This window comes from Triticum aestivum, chromosome 5A (genome assembly GCF_018294505.1).
Source record: "Triticum aestivum cultivar Chinese Spring chromosome 5A, IWGSC CS RefSeq v2.1, whole genome shotgun sequence".
Taxonomy (NCBI): Eukaryota; Viridiplantae; Streptophyta; class Magnoliopsida; order Poales; family Poaceae; genus Triticum; species Triticum aestivum.
Window position 1 is genome coordinate 442,465,005 of NC_057806.1, and position 14,721 is coordinate 442,479,725.

A 14,721-nucleotide genomic window follows, 5' to 3' on the forward strand; every position below is an offset into this window, starting at 1 on the left:
GGGATGTCGTCTTCGGTGAGACCAAATTCCCTTTTTCAGATCTTCATCCTAATGTCGGTGCGCTCCTCCAAAAAGAAATTCTTTTGCTCCCTCCTAGTCTTTCCGGTTATGATCAAGGGGCGTTAATAATTGTGATGATCATATGTTGGCTAACCCTCTTAACACTGCGCATGAGTCATCTGATGATGTTACAGGAGCACCAAACAGTGGAAACAGAGATGAAAATGGCGAAGAAATCACCTCAAACGAGCTTCATCGCATGTGTCGCGGCGTGGGGAGCATATCTCCCTCGGGATCGCAGCTGCAGACGCCCAGGCGATCCTCTCCGGGATCCGTTCCAGCTGCCAACCACACGCCCGTGCTAGATGGCCAGACGCGCCAGGCACTGTCGGACGCATGGGTGCCAGCGACCCGCGGCGTGACGCGCGGCTTCCCCGGCAGGGCGAGACGTGCCTCCCAGCCCGCGCCAATCTCCAGCTGCCACGCGGTAGCGCAACGATGGCCCAGACCACACGCGCTTTGCGGACCAACCGGTCTGCTACAAGCGGCGCGCCGTCACGCGTCGGGCGGACGCGGGACCAGCCCCTGATTCTGACGGGCCCGCGCCATCACGGGCTCGTGATGAGCCGAGTGGCTGCCCCAGATCTTCTGTGGCTCCTTCCTCACCATCGTCTCCAGTCGCCTCCATAGAAGATCATGTTCGTCTCGAACTGGCAGCGGCAGGCGGATCCTCCTCGGGTTCTGCCGTTGACTTGGCTCCTGCGGGATCCTCTACGGCTACGGATCCTGCTGCATCACCACCACGCCGCACAAGGCTACAACAAGGGGTACTTGAACCGAAAAATTATAAGAATCTAATCAAATATAGCCTAGTCTGTTCCACAGGTGAACCAGGTGAGCCCAACACAATTGAAGAAGCTCTCACTGATGAAAAGTGGAAAAAGGCAATGCTTGAAGAATATAAGGCTCTTGAAAGAAACAAAACGTGGCATTTGGTTCCTCCACAGCAAGGTAAAAACCTCATTGACTGCAAGTGGGTATTCAGAATTAAAAGAAAGTCTGATGGAACCATTGATCGTTATAAGGCTAGACTCGTTGCGAAGGGCTTCAAACAACGGTATGGCATAGACTATGAAGACACCTTTAGTCCAGTTGTAAAAGTTGCTACCATTCATCTTGTGTTGTCCATTGCTGTTTTCAGGGGATGGAGCCTTCGCCAGCTAGATGTACAGAACGCGTTCCTCCATGGTGTTCTGGAAGAGGAAGTGTACATGAAGCAACCTCCTGGGTTTGAAAACAAACATACACCTTCTCATGTGTGCAAGTTGGATAAAGCATTATATGGACTGAAACAAGCTCCAAGGGCATGGTATTCCCATCTCAGTAAAAAGATGCAAACACTTGGCTTTGTCCCCTCCAAATCTCACACCTCCTTGTTCATTTATAACAAGTTCAACACCTCCATGTTTGTCCTTATATATGTGGATGATATTATTGTCACAAGCTCATCTGATGAAGCAATATCAGGACTCTTGAAGGATTTAGGTGCAGAATTTGCTCTCAAGGATCTAGGAGAATTACATTATTTCCTAGGAATTGAGGTGAAGCAGCACAAGGATGGGTTACTTCTTTCTCAGGAAAAATATGCCACAGACTTGGTAAGGAAGGCAGGCTTGCAAGGTTGTAAACCCACACCCACTCCTCTATAGAAAAATTATCTCTTACAGAGGGAACACTCCTAAGTCCAGAAGACAGTACAAAATACAGAAGTCTTATAGGTGCACTTCAGTACTTAACTTTGACCAGGCCAGACATCTCCTTTGTTGTTAACAAAGTATGTCAGTTTCTGCATGCACCCACTACAGTTCACATGACTGCTGCCAAGCGCATTGCCAGATATGTCAAATATACTCTGAATAATGGACTAAATTTCAGTAAGTCACCTTCTACTCTTGTCAGTGTTTTTTTTGACTCAGATTGGGCAGGATGCTTGGATGACAGACGCTCAACTGGTGGCTTTGCAGTATTTTTTGGACCTAATCTCATACCATGGTGTGCCAGAAAACAAGCTACAGTCTCCAGGTCTAGTACTGAAGCAGAATACAAGGCTTTGGCCAATGCAACGGCAGAAATCATATGGGTACAGTCTATCTTAAAGGAGTTGGGTGTGAAAAGCTCTCAGGCTCCATGCTTATGGTGTGATAACCTTGGTGCCACCTATCTGTCTGCAAATCCAGTGTTTCATGCCAGAACAAAACACATCGAGATAGATTTTCATTTTGTCAGAGAAAGAGTGGTTGGTAAACTCTTGGACATTCGCTTTATCCATTCACGGGATCAAGTGGCAGATGGGTTTACAAAAGCCCTGCCCGTAAGGAGTTTCGAAGACTTCAAGCATAATCTCAACTTAATGAAGTTGTGATTAAGGAAGGGTGTCAAACAAGGCGTATATGTGCAGGACTCATGTATTCTCGTGGAGATCAACGTAGATACGTATAGAGGTTGTTAGGCCGGCTTGTTATCTCTTATCTCTTGTAACTAGCTTAGCATTATCTCTTCTATTCTTCCTCTCCAAGTTGTACTCCCGATTCTCTCCGACCGCATGTATGCGCTATCAGGGATCCTGCGCCCCTGCCTATAACATGCAACACGTCGCCTCACATCGAGGTAAGACGTTTCCGCTCTCGCACATCAACATCTCATATGCGCAAATTGTCTGTAGAATATGACCAATGACTTCATCATCTTTCTTCCTCTCATCTAAGTAGATGGGGGAGCGGATAGTTTTTTGAGGGCTAGCTCGAGCCGTCTCCGATGATACAACTTTCTCCACCATGACTGTGGCGGGAAACTTCTCAGCAACATCGGGGTTTTTTTTTCCGCCATAGTGACGGGCTTCTCAACAACAACGTTGATTTCCTTCTCCTTCTCTTGGATCGCATGGATTGTGGGAGGCATTTATGTAGGGTCGCTTCCGTATGAAAATCATTGTCAGCAGTCTCCGACTGCCTGGTGTAGCATGATGCAGGAGGAGGGCTACAGAATGTCGAAGAGGAAGCATCAAGATATTGTGCGCATGTTGTAAAACATACATCCTCAGTTTGGACTGAGGAATGACTTTGGCGCGAGGTACATTGCCTTTCCTTGGTGGGGCCTTCGTGGTAGAAACCTTTGCCCGAGCTCTTGGTTTGGGTGGGACGGAGTCAGCACGAGCTTTCTTCGCGCTGGACCCGGCGAGATCGGGGTTTGCTGGGTCACCCCTCGCCTTGCGCCTCTGCTTTGCAGGCACGTTTGATGGGGGCAAGGGCGGCAAAGCCTAGGGCTGTTGATACAACTCTTTCTCTGGCTCAAACGCACGAGGATCTTCTTGCAGAAGCGAAGAACATGCCCTAACACCGTTACAAGCCTAATTACACATGACTGCACCGAGATAAATGTGTGTGATATCATTCACAACAATGCACACGGTGGATAAGCTCGGTCGTCGATCTACTGTCTTCTCCTAGTTTTCGCTCACAGCACAACTGGGCCTTGGACTGGTCTGGTTCCTGTCGGTAACCTCGGCAGTGAGCCTCCCAGGTGCACAGTTTTCGCATATTAGCGTTCCTGTCGGTAACCTCGGCAGTGAGCCTCCCAGGTGCACAGTTTTCGCAGATTGCCACACGCCGGCTCCACAACGGCGTGATTCACGCGTCGGTGCCTCTGTTTTCATGCTCCACAACGGTTCATTTCTTGTTCAATAGTCTAGGTCGTCTCATGTTATGTGTGGCGACTTCTGTTTTTCATGCTCGGCTTTGAATTGGTGAGTGCCATCCTCTCGAATATCATTTTTCTTTTGATCTATCTGTATCGGATTTTCTCATCATTTTGTATCAGTTTTGACGCTTTGGCTTTATATATAAAGCCAGGCTCACACCAAGCGCACTATAAAGTATACGTACTAAGTTACTACGGTACAAGTTACAGTATAACATAAACATACGCTGCATTGCTGCATATACAAAGCATTCCGCCTACTTACATGTTAAACTGTGTCTTACAGGATCTAACCAACCAGCAACAATGCACAACAACTCATTCCAAATGATCTTCACTCACTAGTCACTGGTGAGCCTTGTTGTCAGCACGCCCGCCGTCCCCTTCTCCCCAGCCGTCCTCGAGCGGCATGTCCGGCATCACCTTCTTCCAGAACCAGTGCTTCCTCCACAGCAGCACCATCTCCTCGATGGGCACGCCCTTGGTCTCCGGCAGGAAGACGTAGACGAAGACGGTCATGACCGTGATCCAGGCGGCGAAGAAGAGGAAGATGCCGAACTTGAAGGCGCAGAGCATGGACAGGAACGCCTGCGCGATGACGAAGGTGAAGAAGAGGTTGACGGCCACCGTGATGCTCTGCCCCGCCGACCGCGTCTCCAGCGGGAAGATCTCGCTCGGCACCGTCCACCCCAGCGGCCCCCACGACCACCCGAACGCCATCACGAAGAGGCAGATCACCACCACCACCACGATCGAGTAGCTCCGCGACAGCTGCTTGTCCGTCCCGAACTTCACCCCGAGTATCACCGCCACGATCACCTGCATGCGCACAGATGCCATGGCGTGAGACATGAATTGTGATTAATTAGCAGTTTGTATGTGTGTTGTGTTTGTCTCAAGTCTCAACCTGGCAAACGATCATCTGGATGCCGCCGCTGATGAGGAGCTTCCTCCGGCCGAGGCGGTCGACGGTGGCGATGGAGATGAGGGTGGACAGGAAGAGCACCGCGCCGGTGATCACGGAGGAGTAGAGCGACGCGCTGGCGCCGAAGCCCATGGTCTGGAACAGCACCGGCGCGTAGAAGAGGATGGAGTTGATGCCCGTCAGGATCTGGAACGCCGGCATGCACACGGCCATCACCAGCTGCGGCCGGTTGCGCGGCTCGAGGATGTTCCGGAACGGGTTCTTGATGGTGTTGGCCAGCTCGCTGGCCTCCGACATGTCCATGAACTCCGCGTCCACGTCCGCCGTGCCGCGGATGCGCTCCAGGACGCGCCGGCCCTCCTCGGCGCGCCCGCGCTCGATGAGGCTGTTGGGCGTCTCCGGCAGGAGCAGCCCGCCCACGGTCATCAGCAGCGCCGGCGCCGCCGCGAGGCCGAGCGAGAGGCGCCACCCCCACGGCTTGAGGTTCTGCGTGCCGTAGTTGACCATGTTGGCCGTGAAGATGCCGAGCGTCGTCGCGAGCTGGAACATCATGTTCAGCCCGCCGCGGAGGTGCGCCGGCGCCATCTCCGACAGGTACAGCGGCACACCCTGCACCAACCGACAAGAACTACATTGTCAGAGCCAGTACAACCACACGCACTCTCGTCTCGGTGTGGGTAGGCGAGAATTTGACGTGGTATACCTGATTGCCGAAGCCGATGCCAACGCCGAGCATGATACGACCGAGGATCAGCATCTCGAGGTTCACGGCCGCCACGTTGAGGATCGCGCCGATGAGGAAGCTGATGCCGCCGCAGACAATGCTGGCGCGTCGGCCGTAGTTCCTCGTCACCGGCGAGGCGACGAGGGAGGAGACCAGGCCGGCCAGGTACAGAGAGGAGGTGAAGGCCGAGAGGCCCTGGTTGTCGTACTTGCAGTAGTTGTTCTGGTGGCCGGAGTTCTTCCGTCGGAACACCACCGGGAAGAACTTCTCCAGGAATGGGTCCATGGAGGTCACTCCACCTGCAACATTCGGCAGATTCAGACACAGTAAATTTTCATCTAAAACAGCTATTTTTTTTTTCAGATTCAGACACAGTAAATTTTCATCTAAAATTGAAATGGTGAAATCTGAATACTGACATGATGTTGCAAGCTTGAGGTGATTTTATTGCCTAATGGGCATGTTTGCATGTCCAAAAAGTGATTAGGTATTGTTGACAGAATCACAACATTTACTGTTCAGACTTTAGACAATGGACTAGTATTTAGCTGAATTAGTATCATACACTGTTCTACTTGTACAATATTACACAAGTTTTTATTCTGTTTGCGAGTGAACATTACATGAGCTTGAAGAACAAATCAATCTAACAGTTCCACACACAAACTCAAATGTGGAATTTCTTTCAGGTAACTCGAATTTACTACTCCCTCCGTTCATTATTATAAGACGTGTGAACCGAGCCTTCCCTCAAAAATTGGTTTTCTTTTGCTTTTATTTTTTTAGCTATGTTTTGAATCTGGGTTTGGAATTTTGCAAAATACGATAGATGCATATTTCATCGATGCTAATTCAGATTAATTTTTCTACGTTTTTAATAGGTTCTAGCGAGTTTTAGAGCGCACCGCCTGAACCATAAAGGTTGGGCGTAATTTTGATTTACGAGTTCTGAGAAGTTTTAGCGAGTTAGAGTGCATCCGTTGCACCACAAAAGTTGGGCGTGTTTCAAATTTGACCAACATCAAAGGAACAAGGGAAAATAAATCAGATTATGGATAGTTGCTAATTCAAACCGAGTTGTGAATTGGGCCCAATAACACTACCAAAATTGTTAAAAAAAATATTCTCGTCAGGATAATTTGAATTTTTGATTTGAATGATGTATATTGCGTCCATGCTAATTGTGAAATTCGGCTGCACAAGTTGCACCAAACAATTCATGAGCCTATTCTCAAAAAAAAAAATCATGAGCCGCCAGTCTCATCGTGTAATGTATCACATCACATTTTCTGCAAGACTTTCGGCTGACAAGTGGGACCCTCGTTGTCGTCCCCCCTCTTTCTGCTGCTAACTGACGTCAGTAGCCCCGGTTGCAGGTCAAACTCTTGTTCATACCACGACGCAAAATCTTGTAGACGACGATACCCCGGCCGCATTGATCTATCTATCTAGGAGAAGCGCCGAGCGGAAACGGACGGCCGCACGGTGATATCATCATCAGCCTGAACTGAAAGCCGATAGATAAGCTTGGCGGAGCGCCGAACACGACTCTGAATTTTGCGGCCTCTCGCGTGTCGGCTTCTCCACTGCATTAGTCGTTCTATAGACCAAATTCACCACTCCGTACACAATGATCGCGTCGACCCGTCCACCACCCACGGAAGTGGGTGAATGATTGGCCTCGTCGCGTCGGAGATGGGAAAAAGATGAGCCGTCGTGTTCGTTTGATGCACCGCTGAATCAAGAAATCCGGCAGCCCTACGGCTTGCTTTTGGCATGGAAGCTCTGTTTAATTCCATGTCCATGTGTGGCGCCGGCGTGGCAGACTGTGGTGGGGGGCAGACAGACCGGTCACGATCTGCTAGCGACACACTGCCGGCACTAGCTCCAAATCAAGGAGGGGCCACGGCTAAGGGGGCTGGAAGAAACGTACGTGTGACATGTTACTGATGTTCGTGGAGCAGGACAAGCTCCTCTTCCGATGGCCCATGGCCGGGCGAGAGGCAGCCACGCCACACACGGAAACACAGCAGAGCGCCGACGAGCGGAGATACGGAACAAGACAAGACGGTGGGTGGAGTGGAGTGGAAGGAATCACTGGTGACTTGGTGAGGTTAGGGTGAGTGTGGGGGCGTGAGCAGGACTTACCGGAGATCCCGATGTCGTAGCCGAAGATGGAGCCCCCGACGGCGGCGACGAGGCAGGCCATGGCGACGGCGAGCGTCATGCGGCCCTTGTACTCCGCCGCCCTCTCCTTCTTCACGCCCAGCGCGGCCACCCCGCCGCCCGCCATCCTCTCTCTCCGAGAACTCCTCTGCCTCTCCTCTCCAAGAACACTCGAGCAAGGACCGAGGCAAGGAGGAGAGCTCGCTGGGCACGGAGAAGCAATGCTCCAACCAACTAGAATTCCACGGCCATATATAGATGTCTCCTATGCCCTCTCTCCTCGTCCCGGGTGCGAAGCGAGTGTGCAATTATGGCGCCGATTTCTTCTTGCACAAAAGCCATGCTGATGCTGTGCATTCAAGGCGATGAGCCCCTCCCTCCCGCGCCCCGGCCGTTGACGTTGACCCCCATCCTGCGGCGGGGGCCGAACCACGCTCATTCCGGCCCAGATAAAATCTAGTACCCGGGGCTCCAACCGCATAAATTCGTAAGATACTCGTAGCAATTGATTGACTTGGAGTGATATCGCAGCAAATTAAATCGGTTCTAAATTCACGGTTGGCTGGCTGCTCGCTGCCCTGGCGGTACGTATACAGCGGCGATCGAGCTGGCCGCCGGCATGCCAGTGATGCCACGTTTCCGACGGCTTGGCTTGCCCCGGTCAAATCCGTGTGTGTGTGTGTGCGCGCGCGCGCGCGGCTGCCGTGCATACATGTACCTATTAAAGTGGCAGGTCACAACTCATACATGTACCGCAGCATTTGACTGATCTGAAAAAAAAATTCCCTTGCCCGTAGTGCGCAGGCAAATCATGCAATCCCGGAAGCGCGGTTGGAGGCGTGCGGGCAAGCCAGCCGGCTCTCGGCCGCATGCACCTTCCGTTGCCAAGATTCAAGGCGGACGATCTCCATTTCGCCTTTGTTAGCTCTGCGTGTTGCATACGTGGCGCTGATGGATTACTTACTCTGTGATGAGGACGGGTGCCTGGCAGTTTCGCACGCAAAACATGGACAAAGCTCACCGGAAAATACTACTCTCTTCGTTCGAAATTACTTGTCATCAAAATAAATAAAAATTGATGTATCTATAATTAAAATACATTTAAATACATCTATTTCAATAATAGGTATTTTCAGACGGAGTAAATACAAGAAGAAGAAGAAGAAAAATGCATGGACAAAGTCACAAAGTACTAGTATGGCATACACTGAAGCGTTAAGCAACCTTGGCCGTTGACCCGTCTCCTGCGAAACTTCTCTGTCCTGAACCTCTCATAGATTTTCACCTGTTGATTGGTTGCTTTGTTTAGGGCATCTTTAAAGCAGACCCTCGAACCCTCAATTGTTTAGATTGCGCGGTTCGAATCCCGGAGGGCATCCAACACCAACACGGTTGTGTAGCGGTCCGAACATATTTTTTCCGTCAAATCCAAGACAAAATGGGCGGGCTTTGCGGGAGTCCGGACAACAACCACGTAGAACTACGGCACCCCCACCCCACCCAAAACCCCTCCCCGGCCACGCGTTTCAGGTTTTCTCTCTTGCCTTCGCAACCGCTCCACCCCCTGACCGCCATGTCACACCCCTGTCGGAACTCGACGAGGCTGTCACCTCAAGAGGTACACCCTGGGCTCCACGCTGCTTCTCCTTCGCCGTTGCTCCACACCTCTCCTCAGACCGCCGCTCAGGTGCCATCCGCTTCCTACGATGCTCACCATGCCTGGCAAATGTTTTGTGAATTGCCCGAGCTAAATTTTTGGTCCTTTCTTTTTTGAAGCAATGGACTTGGATATGGAGTACATCTACTAGCACTATGTTGAGTCGTCTGACTCATCTGGCGAGGAGGACTACATGGATGAGACAACGATGATGCAGACAATGCTTGCAGACACGGAGCGTGCGTGTTCTCAATTTCAAGGGATCAATCAAGGGTCATCGAGTGCTCAAACCGCAACCGGACATGTTTGTCATTTGAAACTGATGGACGACTATTTTGCCCAAAAGCTTTGCAAGGGCAATATTAAGGTCGTGTTAAGAAACACGCCACCATTCTTGAAGTGGTTGCATCACAAGATATTTGAATTTGACACGCTTTTTTTGACATGCACGGGTCTCATAATGACATCAACGTGTTGCAACGTACACCATTGTTTGCTAGGCTGACTGGAAAAAAAGCTCCTCCTTGCCACTATAGTGTCAATGGGCATGAGTACGACATGAGCTACTATTTCGTGGACAATATCTATCCTCCTTGGGATACTTTTATGAACACCATCTCTCACCTAGTTGGTCAGAAAAAGTCTCACTTTGCCCAAAGACAAGAAGCTGGTAGAAATGATGTTGAGAGTGCTTTTGGAGTTCTGCAGGCATGTTTTGCAATTGTTTGTGGACCAGTTAAACAATGGGATCCAGAGACCTTGAGTGAGGTGATAACCCGTTGTGTGGTGATGCACAACATGATCCCGAAGAATGAGGGTGAGGATGCTGCCGCAGGTCTTGAATTTGAGAACATGAGTGATCCTATCGAACTTCCCGACCAAAATCCGGCCACATTTGAAGAGTTTGTTCAAATGCATTAACAAATTCGGCATCGAGCAAATCACGGGCAACTGAAGGAAGATCTGATTGAGCATATGTGGGCGGTTAAGGGGGACAAAAATGTTTGAGTGTGATATCTGAATTTCTTAATTAGAACTCTGGCTGCATTTGAACATTGAAACTATTTGAGACTATATATGCGGCTATTTGAACGTGTGGAAATAAAAAAATGAGGGTCGAATGTATGCGGGCAGTGTTGGATGACCGCCCTCTGCATCATCAGTGTTCGCGGACTGGTCTCCCTGTGCAGGGATGAATGCCCGAGGAATTTTGTGAGTCAGTATTGAAGATGCCCTTAATAGTAACGAACAACAAATTCACTAAGTTTCAAAAATTGAATTTAAAATCATGTGGGGAATCAAACGAGTACGCAAATCGCGTGGCAATCATGCGACCGGGCAGGCTGAGCAGGAGCGTGCCCCTACGAATTTCCACCCATGCCAACCGAATTGTGAGAGTTTTAGAGCCGACATATCACTTGCCACGTTCGGATCAGTAGTATACCCCATCTACTTCCTCCTATCCGAATTAATTGTTGCACAGTGTAGCTAGCCGTTCTGTTTCGGGGGCCAAGCAGCAGTAAGCAAAGCATGTGCACCTCTCTCCCTGCATTCAGCACACACACATGTACTGTAGCATGGTGTGCAACAACTATCACAAGACATGCAACGAAAATGGACGGAGTGGTAGGCCACAACTATCACAAGACATGCAATGATGATTAATAATATGGTTGTATGCATCGTCCAGGGGCATTCTCCTTTAAAAATAACTGTACATGCTTACATATATTTTCCCTTTCTTTCAGCAAAAAAAAACTAGTATCTCTCTAACCGAAAGCGGCACCATTTGACTAATCTGAACATTTCGCCCTGTATTGCACAAGCAAAGCATGCAATGCGATCCCGGAGGAGCGATTAGGCACGCGTGCAACCCGTCGTTTTCGGATGCACGCACGCCTTCCACCTCGAAGATTCAAGGCAGTTGATCTCCATTTTGCTTGGAGTCTTTTGATAATTCTGAGTGCTGAAAGCTTGGTACTGATGAGGTACGGTCTCATGATGATGAGCGCCTTCAATTTCCCTTCGTCGGCTAAAGGTGTTTCCGGGATATCCCCTTTTCAGTCGGCATGAGGATCTTGACATATTTTTATGTTGTTGATTGAGTCTTAAAGCGACCGATTTTGATTATTTATTATGTTACTTTTGAACGGGGAAAATGATATTGTTTCTTGTAAAGCAAGAGGTCCGCACTACTGGTGTGAATGTAGTAGTACTTTTGAACGGAGAAAATAATGGTGTTTCTTATAAAAGCAAGAAGTCAATGTGTTCAATTAAGATCGTTCTTCCAAGAACCATGTGGCTACTGGCTTCCAAATGTGTACAACACCTCTTCACACGCCAGGCCGTGCATACATAGACCCCGTACAAACCACGAGCTCCCGTTTTCCTTTGGCTCCGTTCAACTGACACCTGCGAAGCCGTGCACTGCTCTGTTCGTCGCGTGGTGACGTCGTGTGATGCGGACGGAGCAGGAGGGTTCTCCATCTACCCCCACCAAGTGTAATCTAGGAACTCGGTGTGATGAAAAGCAGACAAAGAAACTTAAATAGGACTGTACGTACCAGTACTTATCACTTTTCACAAGCAAGAAATCTATGGCGTACCAGTTCTTAATTTGCGCTTCGCAGTTTGCACGGTCGTAATCATCGCATTTTACTAGCCATTAGCTAGCTATACTAGTAAAACGCCCGTGCGTTGCCACGGACTTTTAAAAAAAATGAGGTACTACTCGCTGAGCTAATATTACCGAGAACAATGTCGTCTAAGCTAACTCACATCTTTTTTGTTTCGACAGTCGCTAACACACATCATATTATCAAACACAATAATCTTAGAGCACATACAGCCGGTCCCCTCAAATCTGCGGACACGCCTGATCGTTGACCAAACAGGAGAGAGAAGGAAAATGGTAACCCGACCCGACCCCTTATATCATTCCCGGTCCAGGCTATCCGCAGACTCTCATATTGACACCAAATATGGAGAGTATATGAGGCTCATAGACGCGCATGGTCGATCCGTCACGTAGGATGTGGCCCACCATGGACTACCTTTTCTTTCTTTTCTTTCTCTCTCTTCATCTCTACCAAGCACATGCACGTCACCGGATATACAAGGGACAAAATGAGGAGTATGATTGCATGAACGGACAAACAGAGGCTCAAACCGGACAATGACCGGGTGCTTATGTGGACTTTTAGGGTGCGTGGATTTGCGAAATTCGGCTATAGATGCTCCTATTGACGACTCAAAAGTCATGTTTTTTAGTTGGAATGGGTTTTGTTTTATTCATTCATTTCAGCATGATCCGAGACCAAAAACATCACGAATACGATCTGATATGTACCTGGCCCAAGTTTCACATAACTTATTCGCACAATCCTCTTTAGTTAGCCAAAGGGAAGCTCCATTAGTCAAGCATCTCACCCATGCCACCCTGAAACTCCTCTCTTGATCGCATGCACTCCTTTACCTCCTCAGCAATAGGCCATAGATTGATCTATCAATTTCCGAGCTTCTTAATTTAGCTGCCACTGTTTTTAAGTCTGCTCCAAGATAAGCTTTGCCACGTCCAATTCACGTGCAAGCTGAGCTGCCCATCGAATACACTGGACGACATTCCATTATGGAAATCTGGTAGAGAGGCGAACATCTACAAGGCTATATAAATCAAAACGAACAAATCAACTATTCATAGATACCAAATTTAAGAAGCTCGCAGAATGTTACTATAAAACAGTATAGTAAGTACTACCCAACTTCAATTTGTTCCCTCCGTTCGTTCAAATTGAAAATAAGTAGAAGAAAACGAAAATGAAGAAAAATAAAAAGATTACAAAATACTCCCTCCGTTCCTAAATATAAGTCTTTTTTGATATTTCACTATAGACTACATACAGAGCAAAATGAGCGAACATATACTCTAAAAGGCGTCTATATACATTCGAATCTAGTCTCTATAGTGGAATCTCTAAAAGGACTTATATTTAGAAACAGAGGGAGTACATGTCTCCTGGAGTCAGGAACTTTAGATTTTGAATAAGCTTATGGTTGTACTCATGTTCCAGTACTATATCATGAGCCAAAGTAACTAAACATCCTCCATCACCTCTTGCAAATCTCAGAACCTCCAATCCTTGATGCACTAAACTGACTTTCACCACAACCAGTTTTTCCCTCATCGCCCCGCTCGAATGAAAAGGAGACCGAAAAAAGCGATATAAGTACATCAAGGAATCAGATGAGGGCTATTGACAATCCATAAATCCCATGAGTCCTGCTGGTGGTATACATGAATAACCAAATGCCATTTATTTCTCAAAAAAAATGCCATTTACACTTCTCCTGAAGGTGGGCAAATAGAATGTTTAACCAAAGCACATCTTACAACCACATATTAGAGGTTCGATATCTTTCAGGCCAATTGCAAAAAATGATGAACACTCCGACTACACTAAGAGAATGGATGCGACGTGATGTGAAACATATACTGACATTGCATCATGTAAAGGGTTAGTGGTGGTACTGATTATTTGTTGTTATTAGCAAATCCTTTTAGAGACGTAGAATGCCCATCCGTTGCCACATGCATTTTAAAAGCCTTCCTAGTTCATCATGATCATGTTCTACGGGACAAAAATTCCGATGTTTATGGATATATGATATTCCTCATTGCAATTAATATCACTAAATTTCTCGATCCACCAAACTGTACAAAAGTAAATGAATCTGAGTTGAGTGGAATAAGGATCGATCAAATGAATGAACAAACGAATCGCGCACATGTCGTTCATTAGTTCTTCTCCGCCAGAAAATGAAACCCAATACGTTGTTGCTGCAATATTTCATTGGTCCTCGGAACCCATGAGCCTCCTCGCTAGTGCTAAGGAACCCTGTTTGGCCATCACTTCCACCGCCAGCTTCAACATCACCACTTACATGTCTCCGCCAGCTCTGCCACGGTGCCATGTCCACCATGTTTCACTTTATCGTACTCCCTCTGTCCCAAAATTCTTGTCTTAGATTTTCCTAGACAAATCTAAGACAAGAATTTTGGGACGGAGGGAATACATTACTCACGTAACATAAGTACTATTGTTCAAGCATGCATACCAGTCGTTAGATCTAGTACATCCAAGCAGTTGCGATCCACCACTTTTCACAATCCCCTCCGTCCGCGAGACGTCTCCTGCACTGCATCAAAGACACTCACACATGCCCTCGTCCAATGTAGGTTGTTGCCCCTGAGAGGCCTCCCTCACCGGCCATAGATCTCGCCGCAAGTCGCACCTCCCCATGACCAAACTCCATCAGATATACAAACACATGCAGACATGCTACACCTCGGTTAGTATGCTAGACGTGCATATAGTACGCTAAATATTTTGTTTCTAGTATTTTCTTATTTCTTTTGTAAAAATATTTGAAGCACCATTAGAACACAAGATAAAATCCAATATATCAAATATGTTAAAATCCAGTAAATAATGT

The 14,721-nt window shown here is 48.0% G+C and overlaps 1 protein-coding gene across 1 annotated transcript; it reads right to left on the bottom strand.

Annotated features, from left to right (window-relative positions):
- Positions 1 to 3,927: 3,927 nt before the first annotated feature.
- LOC123103886 (sugar transport protein 7) lies at positions 3,928 to 7,904 on the bottom strand. The gene is made up of 4 exons (XM_044525581.1): positions 7,554 to 7,904; positions 5,385 to 5,704; positions 4,664 to 5,290; positions 3,928 to 4,575 (listed from the first exon to the last, which is right to left on the bottom strand). The coding sequence occupies exons 1-4, from the start codon at positions 7,696 to 7,698 to the stop codon at positions 4,102 to 4,104; spliced, it is 1,566 nt and encodes a 521-aa protein (XP_044381516.1). The 5' UTR covers positions 7,699 to 7,904; the 3' UTR covers positions 3,928 to 4,101.
- Between the last annotated feature and the right edge of the window lie 6,817 nt (positions 7,905 to 14,721).